This window comes from Salmo salar, chromosome 14, assembly GCF_965601325.2.
Source record: "Salmo salar chromosome 14, fSalSal1, whole genome shotgun sequence".
NCBI lineage: Eukaryota > Metazoa > Chordata > Actinopteri > Salmoniformes > Salmonidae > Salmo > Salmo salar.
Window position 1 is genome coordinate 91,670,138 of NC_138304.1, and position 18,301 is coordinate 91,688,438.

General features: G+C 41.3%; 1 protein-coding gene and 1 non-coding gene across 2 annotated transcripts in view; both read right to left on the reverse strand.

Moving 5' to 3' along the window:
- The window catches only part of LOC106570456 (calcitonin gene-related peptide type 1 receptor), a 42,209-nt gene that overhangs the window by 5,606 nt on the left and 18,302 nt on the right, over positions 1-18,301 (reverse strand). The window contains exons 5-10 of the mRNA XM_045694897.2: positions 16,526-16,652; positions 12,998-13,151; positions 9,962-10,022; positions 9,745-9,811; positions 6,794-7,012; positions 4,281-4,322 (exon numbers count right to left, since the gene is read on the reverse strand). Coding sequence (XP_045550853.2) covers positions 4,281-4,322; positions 6,794-7,012; positions 9,745-9,811; positions 9,962-10,022; positions 12,998-13,151; positions 16,526-16,652 — 670 coding nt within the window. The remainder of the gene's footprint in view (positions 1-4,280; positions 4,323-6,793; positions 7,013-9,744; positions 9,812-9,961; positions 10,023-12,997; positions 13,152-16,525; positions 16,653-18,301) is intronic.
- On the reverse strand, positions 12,432-12,507 carry trnaa-ugc (transfer RNA alanine (anticodon UGC)). The gene has a single exon. It is a non-coding gene; the product is annotated as a tRNA-Ala (tRNA).

The following is an 18,301-nucleotide window of genomic DNA, read 5'->3' on the forward strand; positions in this document are numbered from 1 at the left end:
ATAAGAGCTAACTTAAAAAAAAAAATGTATACATTGTAATAACCTGACTACATCATAAAGGAACAATTGTCCAGACAGAGGATGGAGTTAACGAATTGACGGTTTATTAACCCAACTTAACACAGGCTACTGTTTGGCCGTAGCCCACGCCAAATAAATGAAAGGTACCCTACAAACCAACCGTGACCTTCTCTTCCCAGACGTAAGAGAGTGAACAATGGCTAAACCCGGTCTTAACTTCCAATGCTCCAACCCCTGCCCAACCCCCTACACGCCACTCCGCCAACCACCAGGCTGCCCGGTATCAGAACATTCCAGGCATTCCCGTGATTGGCAGATAGCAGGTTGATTGGCATGACCCCGCGAACACTGGTAAGTACAACACAACCCACTAATAGCCTAACAAATAACCCACAGCTGTCTGTGCAGGTGTAACGGTCGTCGTACGTAGTGGACCAAGGCGTAGCGGGTTGAGTGCTCACAGTGACTTTATTGAACACGTAACAAACAAAACAAGAAAACAATCGAACGCCCAGGATTGCAGGCTAAACACACAGCTATGCAATCACAACTTCCCACAAAGGGACAGGTGAAAACAGGCTACCTAAGTATGACTCTCAATCAGCAACAACGATGTACTGCTGTTCCTGATTGAGAGCCATACCAGGCCAACAAAGAAATACACAACATAGACAGAACATAGAAATACGAAATAAAGAACATAACCCAAAAACCCCAGAATACTCTAACCAAACACCCCTCTACATAAACACAATTACTAACAAACCCCGAACCACATAAAACAAATACCCCCCTGCCACGTCCTGACCAAACTACAATAACAAATAATCCCTTTACTGGTCAGAACGTGACAGCGAGTCGCTACACACCAATGACACCAATGTAATGAAACAGCAGGGAGCAGGCCTCGAACCCTCGACCTTCATGCCCGAGGTCCGGCGCGCTATCGACTGTGCCGCAAACGCATGCTCAATCGGCAGAGTCGATTTCCGCGCTTATAAACCCAGGATCGTCACAATATATATATATTTTTATTTATATATATATAAAAAAGAATGATTACCAATATAGACAATGATAACATATGCTAGGGGGTACAACAAATGAGAAATTATACACAATACAATTATACACAATGCTAATGTTGTCTGCGTGTCACTGAGTAGACTGATACCCCATGTCATTGATCCACAATCCATAGGTTAGGCTGTACAGTGAAATAACTATAGCTACTGAAACAGTCATTTTGCTATGTTTGGGGAAGAACATTGTTTGCATCCATCAGCTAACTAGCTTTGTTTATGACCAGCACTGTAGGTACGCGAGACAACTTTACCAGCATCATAGCATACGTATCGATGAATCGTTGTGACATATGGAATACGAGTGATAGTGTAATCAATGTGTAATAACTACGTAAAAAATTATGAACGCGTTAAATTATTATGTGACGTGCAGTCATATTCAGGTCTTGATTGGTCAACATTCATATTTCACACGTCAAATAGTTTTATTTGATGTGTATCTTTTTTGACAGGCAAAGACCCAAATGTCATTCAATAGTATATTTGTTTGTTTTTTATGTGTGTGTTCATGTGAGTGTGTAAGTATTAGGTTACACTTTCATCAATATGCATGATCATTAACTCAATTTAATGTGACAGCTGAGGAAATGTGGATTGATTTGATACATGTTAATGGAAGTTTGTAGATATGAATTTGGCAAGAACTGAATTCAATCACAATCTAGGCTCCCATTTCCTGTCATTACTTGAAGGATAATACCTTCCTTCCTCACTGAGTTTAGTGCAGGTTGAGTAGCTTGAGGCATTTAAACAATAGTTAGGCACTTTTGAAAAGAGACACGTGAACACAAGTGTCCATTTAGGCTAGTTTATCTGCTTTTTGTTTGTACATTTTACATTATGAGAGTATCAAATTCTTGAGCACAGCACCAATCTGATTAAGGAGCGTTATCTTGTGTGATAATGTTATTGTCACGTCCTGACCAGTATAAGGAGTTATTTGTTATTGTAGTTTGGTCAGGGCGTGGCAGGGGTGTGTTTGTTTTGTGTTGTCGGGGGTTTTTGGGTATTGTTCTATGTTTTGTATTTCTATGTTTGTTCTATGTTGTGTATTTCTTTCTGTTGGCCTGGTATGGCTCTCAATCAGGAACAGCTGTACATCGTTGTTGCTGATTGGGAGTAATACTTAGGTAGCCCTTTTTTCACCTGTCTTTTGTGGGAAGTTGTTTTTGCACTGCTGTATTTTAGCCTCCAAAACTGTTTAGCTGTCGTTCGTTTTCTTGTTTTTTCGTTAAGTGTTCAATAAAAGTTATCATGAGCATTCACATACCTGCTGCATTTTGGTCTACTCCCTACGACGGCCGTGACAGTTATACTGCATGAAAAGTGTGCAGTCTAAAAATGTAAATCAAAGCAGTGATAGGGCCCTATTCAAAAATAATAAATAATTATTATTATAATCTGTATCGCTGAAGTTACAGAAGGTGCCATAAAAGATGTAAAGGTAATTTCCGATTGAGCTGACGTTTATAGTGAATGCAATCACAGCTAACGAGGGAACATTGTCTTTCAATATCAATCACGCTGTAACGCTGAACGTCCGTGATACGGAATGAATAGAGCCAATAGTTAACTCAAAAGAACGGGCTGACCCAGAACAAGGAATGTCTAATTCCTGAACAACGCCACACTAATTACTGAGGGAAAATGAGGACAGGACACACTGCACTCTCCCATGATCTAATGATGCAGAGCATATCAACAACTAGCATTCAAAAACAATAAAAAGGCCACCAATCGCATGTCTTTCTTCAGTATGCTGTTTTTACTCTTGTTTTGTAATACTCGTTGTCCCTGCCAAAACCAGCAGCTGGACCTAGACGCACTGCTGTGCACAGGGTTTCTCTTTCCTTTGTACCAACTAATTGTACTCTGTTCCAAAGTAGTGCACTATATAGGGAATAGGGTGCCATTTCAGACACATCCTAGAAAACATAAAAATAATGACAACTTTTTCCCCCATTGGCTGAACTTGACAAAGAGCTATTCAACAGTCTGTGTAGTTTGGACTGAGTCTCAAATGGCACCCTATTCCCATATATACTGTAGTGCACTACCAGGGCCCATAGGTAATATAGGGAAAAGGGTGTCATTTGGAACATAGCCTAGGTCTATGCAGTTTGGCCACAGAATCAAAATGGGCAATGAACTCAGCCCCAAAAACGAATGTCTCAGAGACAGTACAAACTATTATGCGGCAAAGCAAACAAACATTCCTCTACCGAAAAAACAATTACTTTGTGTCAATGTGTCTTTTATCCCCCGAAACTGAATCTGTTCTTTGGACATGTCGAACTTGTTTACGGGAGCCGATGGAGTGACGCTGATGAGGTCTGGTTGCTCATGCAGGAGCTAACGATTGACCCGTTTTCCCAGCCCAGAAATCATTTCCAATGTATAAAACATAACTTAACACTGCGCCTGATAATGAACGAACGCTGTGTTAATTCGCTGTGGTTTTGTCAGTGCCAGATACCACCTCATGCTGAGTATTCAAATAAGGTCTCAGTTTTTCTTGGTCTGCGTATTGTTTTTGTTTTCTAGTTTCTCAAGCGAAGAAAATGCTCAGTCAGTCCCTCTTTCTCCTAGTCTCTGGCCAAGCAGTATGCAACCCCTGAACTATCCAATGCATTCTATCAACGTATGACATTAACTAACTGGGTGGGGGAGCCCACTGGTGAATCTAGACAGCAAACAGCTGCAGGCTGAGCTAAGTGGGCGACAGACAGGCTGACAGGCAGACAGACAGGCAGGTTGATTCGCCCCAGAGAGGTTCAAGTGTCTGTCTTCTTTCCTCTTCATCTGAGATGGCCTTACTGCTGTTGTCCTTGCTGCTGTACAGGAGTCAGCAGCAGAGACGCTCCCTCCCACTCATTAGGGGCAACTCTATAACCACGGGCGACTCATCAATGTGTTATCAGGTGCACATGATGGCCACCTGTTGACCTGGAAATGCCACCAGGCAGTGATGAGCTGTTTCAATGGTATCTGACTTGTCTTCCCCTCAACATGGCCAATCAAAACTGTACTTTACCAAAGGGTAAGGGTTCTTCAGAGGTTCAAGTGTAAATTGTTACTGTCAACTGTACCTCGAGAAACAAATTATCTAAGAGTCGAACTGAATGGGAAGTGAAGAAAAATATCGCTTGAGTTTTACTGAAAAGTAATGCTTACCTCGCCATTGAAAAAGCAAAATATCGTTGCCACTAGTAACCCCTGGAGGAAAAGCAAAACAAACAAACATCAGTTACTCTCGCTAATATTAACATACTGTTTGTCAGCTCAGAGCTTTGGCAAGGACTGTGCTGCTGGCATACCATCAGTTGCATAATTTACCTGGTAATGCATTAATATATGCATGATGTAGTCATAGCGATCAGTAGCATTACCTGGTAATGTGTTAATATATGCATGATGTAGTCATTACCTGGTAATATATGCATGATGTAGTCACACCTGGTAATAAACTCAGCAAAAAAAGAAACGTCCTCTCACTGTCAACTGTGTTTATTTTCAGCAAACTTAATATTTGGAAATATTTGTATGAACATAACAAGATTCAACAACTGAGACATAAACTGAACAAGTTCCACAGACATGTGACTAACAGAAATGGAATAATGTGTCCCTGAACAAAGGAGGGGTCAAAATAAGAAGTAACAGTCAGTATCTGGTGTGGCCACCAGCTGCATTAAGTACTGCAGTGCATCTCCTCCTTATGGACTGCACCAAAATCAAATCAAATGTATTTATAAAGCCCTTCTTACATCAGCTGATATCTCAAAGTACTGTACAGAAACCCAACCTAAAACCCCAAACAGCAAGCAATGCAGGTGTAGAAGCACAGTGGCTAGGAAAACCTCCCTTGAAAGGCCAAAACCTAGGAAGAAACCTGGAGAGGAACCAGGCTATGAGGGGTGGCCAGTCCTCTTCTGGCTGTGATTTGCCAGTTCTTGCTGTGAGACGTTACCCCACTCTTCCACCAAGGCACCTGCAAGTTCCCGGACATTTCTGGGGGGAATGGCCCTAGCCCTCACCCTCTGATCCAACAGGTCCCAGATGTGCTCAATGGGATTGAGATCCGGGCTCTTCGCTGGCCATGGCAGAGCAATGACATTCCTGTCTTTCAGGAAATCACGCACAGAACGAGCAGTATGGCTGGTGGCATTGTCATGCTGGAGGGTCATGTCAGGATGAGCCTGCAGGAAGGGTACCACATGAGGGAGGAGGATGTCTTCCCTGTAACGCACAGCGTTGAGATTGCCTACAATGACAACAAGCTAAGTCCGATGATGTTGTGACACACTGCCCCAGACCATGATTGACCCTCCACCTCCAAATCGATCCCGCTCCAGAGTACAAGCCTCGTTGTAACGCTCATTCCTTCGACGATAAACACGAATCCGACCATCACCCCCGGTGAGACAAAACCGCGACTCGCCAGTGAAGAGCACTTTTTGCCAGTTCTGTCTGGTCCAGCAACGGTGGGTTTGTGCCCACAGGCGACGTTGTTGCCGGTGATGTGTGGTGAGGACTAGCCTTACAACAGGCCTACAAGCCCTCAGTCCAGCCTCTCTCAGCCTATTGCGGACAGTCTGAGCACTGATGGAGGGATTGTGTGTTCCTGGTGTAACTCGGGCAGTTGTTGTTGCCATCCTGTACCTGTCCCGCAGGTGTGATGTTCGGATGTACCGATCCTGTGCAGGTGTTGTTACACATGGTCTGCCACTGTGAGGACGATCAGTTGTCCATCCTGTCTCCCTGTAGCGCTGTCTTAGGCGTCTCACAGTACGGACATTGCAATTTATTGCCCTGGACACATCTGCAGTCCTCATGCCTCCTTGCAGCATGCCTAAGGCACGTTCACGCAGATGAACAGAGACCCTGGGGATCTTTCTTTTGGTGTTTTTCAGAGTCAGTAGAAAGGCCTCTTTAGTGTCCTAAGTTTTCATAACTGTGACCTTAATTGCCTACCGTATGCAAGCTGTTCGTGTCTTAACAACCGTTCCACAGGTGCGTGTTCATTAATTGTTTATGGTTCATTTAACAAGCATGGGAAACAGTGTTTAAACCCTTTACAATGAAGATCTGTCAAGATTGTTTCTTTTTTTGCTGAGTTTATATGCATGATGTAGTCATAGCGATCAGTAGCATTACCCGGTAATGTGTTAATATATGCATCATGTAGTCATTACCTGGTAATATATACATGATGTAGTCATGCCTGGTAATCAAATCAAACTTTATTTGTCACATGCGCCAAATACAACCTTACCGTGAAATGACTACTAACAAGCCCTTAACCAACAGTTCATTTCAAGAAAGAGTTAAGAAAAGATTTACCAAATAAACTAAATAAAATAATTGTCAAAAGTAAGACAATAAAATAACAATATCGAGGCTATATACAGGTGGTACAGGTACCGAGTCAATGTGCGGGGGTACAGGTTAGTTGAGGTAATTTGTACTTGTAGGTAGGGGTGATAGATAATAGACAGAGAGATAATAAAAAGCGAGTAGCAGCAGTGTAAAAAACAGGTAATGGTAAGGTATGATATAGTCTTTACCTGGTAATATATGCATGATGTAGTCATTACCTGGTAATATATGCATGGTGTAGTCATTACCTGGTAATATATGCATGATGTAGTCATTACCTGGTAATATATGTATGATGTAGTCATTACCTGGTAATGCATTAATATATGCATGATGTAGTCGTAGACCTCCCCCGCCAGGCGGTTCTCTGGCCTCCAGGGGAAGATGACAAACTGGATGCCCAAGAGAGGGACCAGGATCAGGGTAGCTCTCACTGCCTTCATGTACATGTTAGACTCTGCCCGGTGGGTGTCCCTCAGCTTAGTAACCAGCACCCTCACGATGTTTAGCAAGAAGAACAGATTTACCTGGGAAAGAAAATAAAGAAATGATTTTATAAACAGCTGAAAATGGTTGCAGTGTCTGAAAGAGCTGCAACCTAATCTGATTATAATGATTTTGTCTGAACAATGGAAATCTCAACACCAGCATGAGAAACCATTTGCTTTGATTGATGTGTTGCACATTCAACAGTCTTCCCTGTGGCTCAGTTGGTAGAGCATGGTGTGTGCAACGCCAGGGTTGTGGGTTCGATTCCCACGGGGGGCCAGTACAAAAAAAAATGCATGAAATGTATGCATTCACTACTGTAAGTCGCTCTGGATAAGAGCGTCTGCTAAATGACTAAAAAAAAATATAGGATTATAGGTCCAACAACGGCAACCTACTGAGTTTTGATCTAGCAGAAAATCTATGAACCATATGGGTGGCAGGTAGCCTAGCGGTTGGAGAGGTGAGGGTTGCCAGTCTGTATCCCGAGTCTGACGTAAAAAATCTGGCGGGAAGTGGAGTGTTGCTGGTATAGAATCCTAGATGCCATTTCATGCCATTGTGCCATTTAGAAAGGCACTTAACCTGCCACAACAACTGCTCCAAGTGCGCCCAGTGTGGCAGCCCCCTGCTCCAACCTCTCCAACCTGTATATATACAGTACCATTGAAAGGTTTTTCTTTATTTTTACTATTTTCTACATTGTAGAATAATAGTGAAGACATCAAAACTATGAAATAACACATATGAAATCATGTAGTAACCAAAAAAGTGTTAAACAAATCAAAATATATTTTATATTTGAAATTCTTCAAAGTAGCCACCCTTTGCCTTGATGACAGCTTTGCACACGCTTGGCATTCTCTCAACCAGCTTCATGAGGTAGTCACCTGGAATGGATTTCAATTAACAGGTGTGCCTTGTTAAAAGTTAATTTGTGGAATTTCTTTCCTTCTTCATGCGTTTGAGCCAATCAGTTGTGTTGTGACAAGGTAGGGATGGTATACAGAAGATAGCCCTATTTGATAAAAGACCAAGTCCATATTCTGGCATGAACAGCTCAAATAAGCAAAGAGAAATGGCAGTCCAGTATTACTTTAAGACATGAAGGTCAGTCAATCAGGAAAATGTCAAGAATTGTGCAGTAGCAAAAACCATCAAGCACTATGATGAAACTGGCTCTCATGAGGACTGCCACAGGAAAGGAAGACCCAGAGTTACATCTGCTGCAGAGGATAAGTACATTATAGTTAACTGCAGCTCAGATTACAGCCAAAATAAATGCTTCACAAAGTTCAAGTAACAGACACATCTCAACATCAACTGTTCAGGGGAGACTGTGTGAATCAGGCCTTCATTATCAAATTGCTGCAAAGAAACCACTACTAAAGGACACCAATAAGAAGAAGAGACTTGGGCCAAGAAACACGAGCAATGGACATTAGACCGGTGGAAATATGTCCTTTGGTCTGATGAGTCCAAATTTGAGAGTTTTGGTTCCAACCGCCGTGTCTTTGTGAGACGCAGAGTAGGTGAACGGATTATCTCCGCATGTGTTGTTCCCACCGTGAAGCATGGAGGAGGAGGTGTGATGGAGTGGGTGCTTTGCTAGTGACACTGTCTGTGATTTATTTAGAATTCAAGGCACACTTAACCAGCATGGCTACCACAGCATTCTGCAGCGATACGCCATCCCATCTGGTTTGCACTGAGTGGGACTATCATTTGTTTTTCAACAGGACAATGACCCAAAACACACCTCCAGGCTGTGTAAGGCTATTTGATCACCCGACCTCAACCCAATTGAGATGGTTTGGGATGAGTTGGACCGCAGAGTGAAGGAAAAGCAGCTAACAAGTGCTCTGCATATGTGGGAACTCCTTCAAGACTGTTGGAAAAGCATTCCTCAAGAAGCTGGTTGATAGAAGGCCAAGAGTGTGCAAAGCTGTCATCAAGGCAAAGGGTGGCTACTTTGAATAATCTAAATATAAAATGTATTTTGATTTCTTTAACACTTTTTTGGTTACGACATGATTCCATATGTGTTATTTCATAGTTTTGATGTCTTCACTATTATTCTACAATGTAGAAAATAGTCAAAATGAAGAAAAACCCTTCAATGAGTACGTGTGTCCAAACTTGTGACTGGTACTGTATGTGGAGGGGTTGGGATAAAAAGGAAGTCAAATTTCGGTTAGACCTTGCATACAGTTGACGAACCAAGTGATCTTAACCCACCTTATGCTGAGGAATCTTTCTGTCTGTAATGAAGCCCTTTTGTGGGGAAAAACTAATTCTGATTGGCTGGGCCTGGCTCCCCAGTGGGTGGGAATGGCTACCAGGTGGGTGGACCTATGCCCTCCCAGGCCCACCCATGGCTGCACCCCTGTCCAGTCATGTGAAATCCATAGATTAAGGTCTAATGAATGTATTTCAATTGACTGATGTCCTTATATGAACTGTAACTCCATAAAATCTTTGAAATTGTTGCATTTAGATTTTTGTTTATTATAGTTGCAAAGTTGCTAATTAGCTAAAATGCTAAAGTTATCCATGATGAGAGTCATACGTGCAACCTTTTGAGTTCCTAGACGTTCGCATTAAGTAACTTTCTGTCTTATGCAACCATACCAAATGTAACATATCATACTAATTTCAGTGTCCCGGATTTACATTTGCTATGTTACGTCTAGTCTATGAGACCAGGCTGTACAGGATGTAGCCTTGAGTGTCCACTTTAGGCATTTCAATTGAGTAGGGTGTGACTTACGAGCAGCGCTGCCATGATGGGACCGTGGACCACGTAGAGCAGGTGGGTCTCAACACTCATCCAGCAGCTACAGGAAGGAGAAACATTAGCCGTTAAACAAGTCCCTCTACAAACAGACAATGAAGTCTTCTTCTTCTCCTTCAAGATCTGTTTACTGCAGCCCACCACACAGCTGCTCAGCTTATTTACAATACTACTGCACAGGACCATTACTCACTTGTCATCAAAATACTTCTTCCTCGCCACAGCGTGAATGGATGCAGGCACTAAGGGAAACCCTGGAAACGAGAAGACAAACACTGTAAGGATATCTGTAAAACTTTAATTCATCAATTCATGAACTAATGATGTTGTGTTTATTATAAAGTAAACAGCTATAATGTTTTTACTACAGTAATTTGTGTGTAATTCCTCAGTTATAAGAGTCACTTTTTGTATATCTACTGTAAGGGAAGTTTGACCCCCGCACCTCTCTGATTCAGAGGGTTTGGGTTAAATGCAGAAGACACATTTCAGTTGAAGGTATTAAGTTGTACAACTGACTAAGTTGTACAACTTTCCTTTCCCTTTCACTCAAAATACAAAATGAACATAAACACAGCCAAGGTAAGTGGATATCCCTTTAAACTATCCCTTTAAGGCAGTTAAGTATTGATCATGTAATTTATAGTGAAGATACCTGACAGAACAGACAGTGGAAGCTCTTTCTAAACTCAAAACAAGCTTATAGCATCATGTTGTCTGCTACAAGCTTAGCAAGAACAACCCCATACGAGGCCATTTCCTCTACTTACCCAGTCTGGTGAAATCCTTTCCCTAAAAACAACACAACCATGCCAGTATTTATTGGGGTTCTCATTTTAGCTAGGACCATAAACAGAGGAAACAGATGAATCCGAGCAGCGGGTCAGTTTAGAAGTCTTTTATCAAGGTCCTCCATCCCTCTCTCTTATCCCTCTCTCCATCCCTTTGGGTAGCTGTGTGAAAGATACTGTACCTACTGCCCCGAAGTTATATCGCCGCATCTTTAATAATGGCCGACCATTCACAGTTATATCGTACCACTTATCGGATGGCCAGGGCTCATACTATAACACTCCTCCTTTAATCAGAACAGACAGCACGTTAATAGCTGCTATCCAATAGGAAGAGCTAATAAAGCTGTCAATCTGATGCAAGGTTTGGCGGGTTCGACACACGGGGAGTGTCGCAGTTAACAGTGACCTCAGGGTTGTCTCTGATCCTGTGTCCCGTCCTGTTGTGTGACACACAAGCTGATCCATGTGTGGTTCAGCGATATGTTGGGAGCTGTTTACTATGTTCTTTTATGTCTACAGTGAGTACAGGGTGATGAAATATGAAGATAGGCTATGAATCATAATAAAAGAGAGCAGAGGCCTCCGAGGCTAGGTAAGAGGGGATTAGCTTATCGTTTAGAACACCCTGTAACATACAAGCTGCTATACAGACTTGTTACCATATTGTGTTAACTCAGACATCGTTGTTTGTGGTATCTAAATATAATTACAAAACAGAATAGAGTACAGAGATAATAAAATAAATGACCCATAAAAAAGATGAGCAAGGTGCACTGTCAAAGTTATGGATTCCGTTCTAGTGAGGTCAACATAAAGGTGAATAGCCTACATCTGGCTAAACAACTGCATCATTAAATTACATTTCTCTTGATGGTTAAAAATGAGGACTGTCACTAAGTATGGGGTCATGTGAGTAGAAAGAGGAGAGCGAAATGGCCGTGGTTTGAGAAACAATGAATTCAATTTTAAATAGTGTGTGCTGTAGGAACCACAGGAGGCTGCTGAGGGGAGGACGGCTTATAATAAAGCTGGAATGTAGTGAATGGAATGGTATCAAACACATGGAAGCCAATTAACCCAATTAAGGTACAACCGGCTGCCTGTGGTAGAAACCTATTCCTTTGGGTTATCTGCCCGGAGAAAGGGAATTACTGGACTACTCTCACATAAGGACTTCCTATCATCACCAAGGAGTGGTGAGTTTATCCAGAGAGGAAGAGGCTATGTGAGAGGCCTAAATGCGCCCCAAAATCTGTCCGTGTGAAAATACAGCGAGAAGCAGAAAGACTTTGGTCAACAAATAATGACATTTCTAATTTACTATGTGAGGCTTATTTTATTAAATATAAGCTTAATAATGTTTAGGTTGTTACGAAGGTAAATAAATGGATGCACATGGCATTCAGGCAACTTTGAGAAAAACGATTTTATATCGGCGTTGTCGCTGCTGTTCACATGCGTATTTGCCCTCTAATGAGCTAGAACGTTCCAGCCTGATACCGCCTCCTCTCGCTTGCCTTCCGCCTTTGTGGACATTTATTCCCATTGTTATGCTGCATTCATAACCAAGTGGGAAGGTGGTAATTACCAGTTGTGAAGTCGTACATACCAGTTGGATGCATTCACGTGCTTTGAACTGGTTCAGAAACGCTGATTGGCTAATGGCCACAAGCTGCATCAAGCATAAACTAAAAGTACAACTATCATGCATGTAAACACATTTGTGTTAAAAAAAGATATTAATTAGATTGCTTTTATAAAATGTTATTTTTGTTTTTACACTTACATTTTAGTCATTTAGCAGACGCTCTTATCCAGAGCGACTTACAGTAGTGAATGAATACATTTCATACATTTTCTTCTCCGTACTGGTCCCCCGTGGGAATCGAACCCACAACCCTGGCGTTGCAAACACCATGCTCTACCAACTGAGCCACACGGGACCGTGTGTTGCATTTGATTGCCGCAAAATGTAATCAAGGTCATTTCCTTAGTAGGTGACGTCAGAGGTCAGCATCTGGGAGAAGTTGGAGCTCAGGGATGATAGACAAGTTTCCCACTAGTAATTACCAGTTGGAGGTAATTCCCAGTCGTATGTGGTAAATACCACCTTCTCAAATGGTTATGAACACAGCATATGAGCGGTCAGTCCAGCATCTTGTCAATATGTAGATAATCTTTGGTTTATCATTTATTATTTTTTCCTTTGTTGATTGACTCTCCTACACTTCTTATTGGATTATAATTTATCTTTTTGTGGAAAGAAGTTAACAGTTTTTGGGACGTCGGATTTAAGGACATTTCAAACTTTTTGGTTCAACTTTTTTGGTTTTGTGACCATTCAATTCTGGATTATGGAATTGAATGTTGAACTTTTATTGCTGGCTATAACCACTGATCCTAGATCTGTGGTTAAGGCAGGTAGTAAGACTCACCCCAGCCTAGGAGGTAGTACCAGTGTAGGTGCTGCTCCTCGGCGAACACAGCCACCACAATGAGCGTGTGCAGATAGATCCCCTCACACAGCATCCAGAAGTAGTTACAGCCCAGCATGTACATGTGGAAGAAGTGCAACACCTTACAGCCAACCTGCAGGGGATTAGGATCACAGAGAGTCACACTGAGACAATAACAACAACATTAAACAATAATAACAACAACACAAAGCCCAACACTCAACCAGCCCTGACACAAAATCGTTCGCTGGGTATTATGTTTTTTCAGAGAGGAGGATGTTTATCCATTTACCCCTACTGCTCGAGCCACAGCGTATCCCTCGCTCCACATTTCTGATAGTTGTATTTGCCAGAACAAATAGACTGTTAAGCAGCCTATATTCTGTTCAATAATATCCCCACATTCTTGTCAGTCAACACCATACTATCATATGTATCTTTCTGTCTTTTAAAGCCTTCCTATTTTTTAATGGGGTTGCGTCCCAAATGGCTCCCTATTTCCTACAAATAACGAGGGTTCTTCAAAGGGTTCTCCTATGGGGACAACCAAAGGACCCTTTTAGGTTATTGATATCACCTTTTCTTCTAAGATGGGACTTGGTCAAAAGTGGTGCACTATATAGGGAATATTGTTCCATTTGGGACGGGCCAATACATATTAACTGAGGCTCATCCTCTAGTTTTTCCATGTAGAGATTCCTGGTTCTCAGCCCTCTGTCTCCAAGTGTGCTGATCTAATTAGAAGATACTGGCATTGGTATTAGCTAGTCTCCTGTCCCTGAGGTCCGTGTATGCAGCATACGCAGCCTTCAAAACCTGTCAGTCACCCACAAACTCTTAGCCATATGTCACCTCCTCTCCCCTCTTCCTCCTCCTATTTCTCCTCCTTCCATCTCCCTTCCTTGTTCTCCCCCTTCTCCTCATCCCTCCCTCCCTGCACTTCACGACTCCTGGCTCTGACATGGAGTCCAGATGCGCCATTACATGTATGGTGAAAGACAGTTGACATTACTTAGGTCTATTGGTGTGATCAGAACACTTCATGGGAGCTCCCGAGTGGCGCAACGGTCTAAGGCACTGCATCTCAGTGCTAGAAGCGTCACTACAGACCCTGGTTCGATTCCAGGCTGTATCACAACCGACCGTGATTGGGAGTCCCATAGAGCGGCGTACAATTGTCCCAGGGCCGTCTGGGTTAGGGTTTGGCCAGGGTTGGCCGTCATTGTAAATAAGAATGTGTTCTTAACTGAGTTGCCTAGTTAAAAACCTCTTAAGGATCTGACCCTTTTTTTCAATTTTTGCCTAAAATGACATACCCAGATCTAACTGCCTGTAGCTCTGGACCTGACGCAAGGATATGCATGTTCTTGATACCATTTGAAAGGAAACACTTTGAAGTTTGTGGAAATGTGTATTTGTGTATTTTTTTTGTACCGTCATGTTTGAAATGCAAGAAAAAGGCCATAATGTATTATTCTAGTTTAGATTTTGGCCACAAGATGGCAGCAGTGTATGTGCAAAGCTTTGGACTGATCCAATGAACCATTGCATTTCTGTTCCACATTTTGTATCAAGACTGCCCAAATATGCCTAAATGGTTTATTAATACATTTTCAAGTTCCTAACTGTGCACTCTCCTCAAACAATAGCATGGTATTCTTTCACTGTAATAGCTACTGTAAATTGGACAGTGCAGTTAGATTAAAAATTATTTAAGCTTTCTGCCAATATCAGATATGTCTATGTCCTGGGAAATGTTCTTGTTACTTACAACCTCATGCTAAACACATTAGCCTACGTTAGCTCAACCATTCCGCGAGGAACCCACCAATCCTGTAGAGGTTAAATAAAAAATTAAAAACGTCTCACCACTTCATAACCACAGCCTAATGTAATGTGACAGTCTGGATGGTTCTCAATGTTTTATGGAACAGAGTTTAAGGCACTTATGTCTGACAATTCCAAAGTGTGTCTCAAGTCTTTGCCCTACTTGACCTGAGCACTAGGGATCCACTCCTCTTTCACTACTGGCAGACTACTAGTCTCTGCTGTGATCCGCCAGAGAGAAAGAGACCTTGTTCTTTTTGTTCAGAGAGATCTGAGTCTATTCTCCCAATAGAGCACCACATCCCTAAATCAAACATGCAGTCAGAACACAGACCGACCCAGTCTAAATTTGCCGCTCTAGAATTTCAACATGTTCCACTAAAGACATGTAGTATGTGCAACCAACTGTGATGGGATTTTTTTTTTTCATCCCATCCCAGGAAATCAAGACCATGTTGTCTGAGGTGTGAAAGACAAACTGCAATTTGGTACTCTCGCTTTTTAAAACAAGCAGATTATAATAAATTTAAGACAGATTGGGAAAGATTGGGAAAGATGGTTCTGAGCCAATGCTGCTAGAACATAGCTATTCATATTCATTTTGAAAGCTGTCGTTCCTTCCTCCCTGTCGGTTGGATCACCAGGGTCAGCTGGTATATCTGAATAAATCTTCCACTGTGAATATGCCAGTTGGATTAGGCTTGAAGTCTGTTTCTCCAGTGAGAACGTGATGGTATAGGGAGAAGAGAAGAGACGCTGAAAATCAAACCCAGACGACAGTTATTTTCTGTGTCTGGCTAAACTGAAGGACATCTCTAAAGAGATGCTCCAATCGAGAGAATGATAACAGGACCTTACTGTATACATTGGGCCAGCAGTTTTTTACTAACCATTTAACCTAACCGGGAAAAAAACAAATGTCTCTACTCATAGGCTATCCATCTCTACAAGCCCATGTTCTAGCTATTTTTCTACATTAAGATCATCTCTACAATTCTCAAACTTGTTTTTTTATTTGTTTAGTTGTTTGTATTTTTATGGAACAGAAGCCTGTGACTCTGTAACTCTGTCTGCTGAGTCACAATACTTTATAATAACTAGCTGATTTATTCAAATAATTTCCATTGAAAGGTGGACAATGAAAATGGCTCTTAAAAGACAATACTGAAAGTATCAGAAAGGGATGATTATTCCAGATACAATAATGTCACATTCCATAGAGGCAGATTTACTATCTTCACCTTAACAGACCTCAGGATACAAAGAATTCATCGTCTGACTGAAACTCAATGAGTGGCAACTGTTCAAAAGTCTGACAAATGAAAGAAGTTTGAGTGATATGAGAAGTATAGCTCTGGGCTGTCTGTTAATGGCAAAACACATTAAAAAGATATGCTGAAAAGAAGAAATGATATTCTAACGAACGCTTTTAGAAAAAACAGCTGCACTGCAGTTGTTTGATATAGAGTAAACTCATTTGAATGAAATAAAATAGTGCTCGAGGGCTACATCGTTTTTAAGAATTCAAACAAGTATTATTTTGAAATGATCATGCAGTGCAACACAGAGTCGTACATTATATTTCCTCTTCCCATTGATCTTCTTTACCTTAAAGGTGAAATGTATTTCTGTGATGTATTGGACTGTGATATGGGTTGAGTAAAGTAAAGTGACACTTACTGGATTTCTTCCCACTACATCTGGGTTGTTGACCACTGCTATGAGGTAGATGAGGGTTAGGGCGGAGTTGAGGACATAGGAAACAAAGAGGTTCTTATGAAGCGTGATCCTTTGGCAGCTCAGGTTCCTGAGTGAAGACAAAGAAACAGCATAATAATGTTAACATATGATGTGGGCCTGGCTGTGGTTACCCCAGCAGACATTCACAGAGAGAGCTACATCAAACTATTTACTAAATGATAGAAGCCAAAAGATTAAGCTGATTATCGAATTTTCCAGTGTGAAAATATATAAGGAATGCTGTCGAGAACATAGGTTACAGAATTGTAAGTGATACAGAGACACTGTAAATTGTAAGTCTGAAACGAGAGAACAAACTTCAATATAAATCGTTAGTATGTGAAATATGAAAAATAACTTCACAGTTGATAGTCACAGATGAGAATATAATCTGCAAAGTTGGAGGTAAATTATTCTTGTCATGAGAACTGATAAAAAAAAATTATGGGACTGTACGCAAATCGATTTTTAACAACATCAAATAATGAATAATCACGATGAAAAATCCATTCTGCACGTTGCAATAAAAAACTAATCTGCAATTTCAACATATTTAATCCTACAAAAAAGATATTTCGAGCTTTGATGAAGTAAACAGGACGATAAATAACATGAACCATTGGAATGACTAACTCTGGCCCATAATGACTTAGTCAGATGTTGCGGTCATCTGAACGAAGGATCCTCTTGTAAAATATAAATAAAGATTGTCATTCCATTCAGAGCATGCTGTAAACTGGTATAAGAATACACAACAATTCTCTCAAGCAACACCAAAGAACTGAAATAATTTGCTTCGGTTCATCCGTGCTAAATACTGGCACGCACAACATCCGACAATAAGTGGAATCAGCTGTCAAAAAATATTATTGATGACTGTATTTGAGGTCCCTGTGGAGCTTCCTGATTCTCACGGAATCTGATACAGAAGCGTATTAGTCACATAATAAGTCATTTACAAAGTAGTGGGGGTAAAATCATCAGTAATCAAAAGCTACATCATCCATATGGATGGCAGTGGAATCAAATGATACTATTTTCTATAAAAGGTTAGGAAAGTAATGCCAAGCACGAGCAATTAAAGATAGGATGAAACAGTGTTTACTGGAGTGAAAACACTTTGTGCCAAACCTGTGTACAGCAACAATGTCCTGTTATCTGTCTCCAGTCATTAGGAAGCTCATGTAGCAGTCTTGCTGTAAATGTGTTGTTTATAGAAGAAGAAATCTCAGCATGGCAGCGTTAGTAAATGACTTATTCTGGGTCAGTGGTGTGTGATGTCTTTGAGAACAAGGCTACCTTTAAATGGCCCAACAGAAGTAAAAGGACGTATTAGCAGAATATCTTCAAACTAGGATAAGCAGAAAATAGAACAGACAGAAGAACGTTCTTCATCTGAAGATGCTGTATGGATGTTCTCAGACTACACCTAAACAAGCTAAAGGAGTTTCAGGGCAACGTCTGACATGCAAGGTACAGTAAAAGCTGGAACTACCAAAATGATAACCCCATGTACATTGACACTTTGATCAAACAGGCTCTGTCAAAACAGACAGCCATTTTATGACAACAAGCATCATGTATGCATTAGGACAGGATCCGACTGCACAGTGATACAATATTTTTGAAGCTAACCCAACTCTATTTTTCCACAGCTAGCCGGAGTATTTTTTATCGGTGAGTCCTGGCAGAGCTGAAGTGGAGGCCATAAATAAG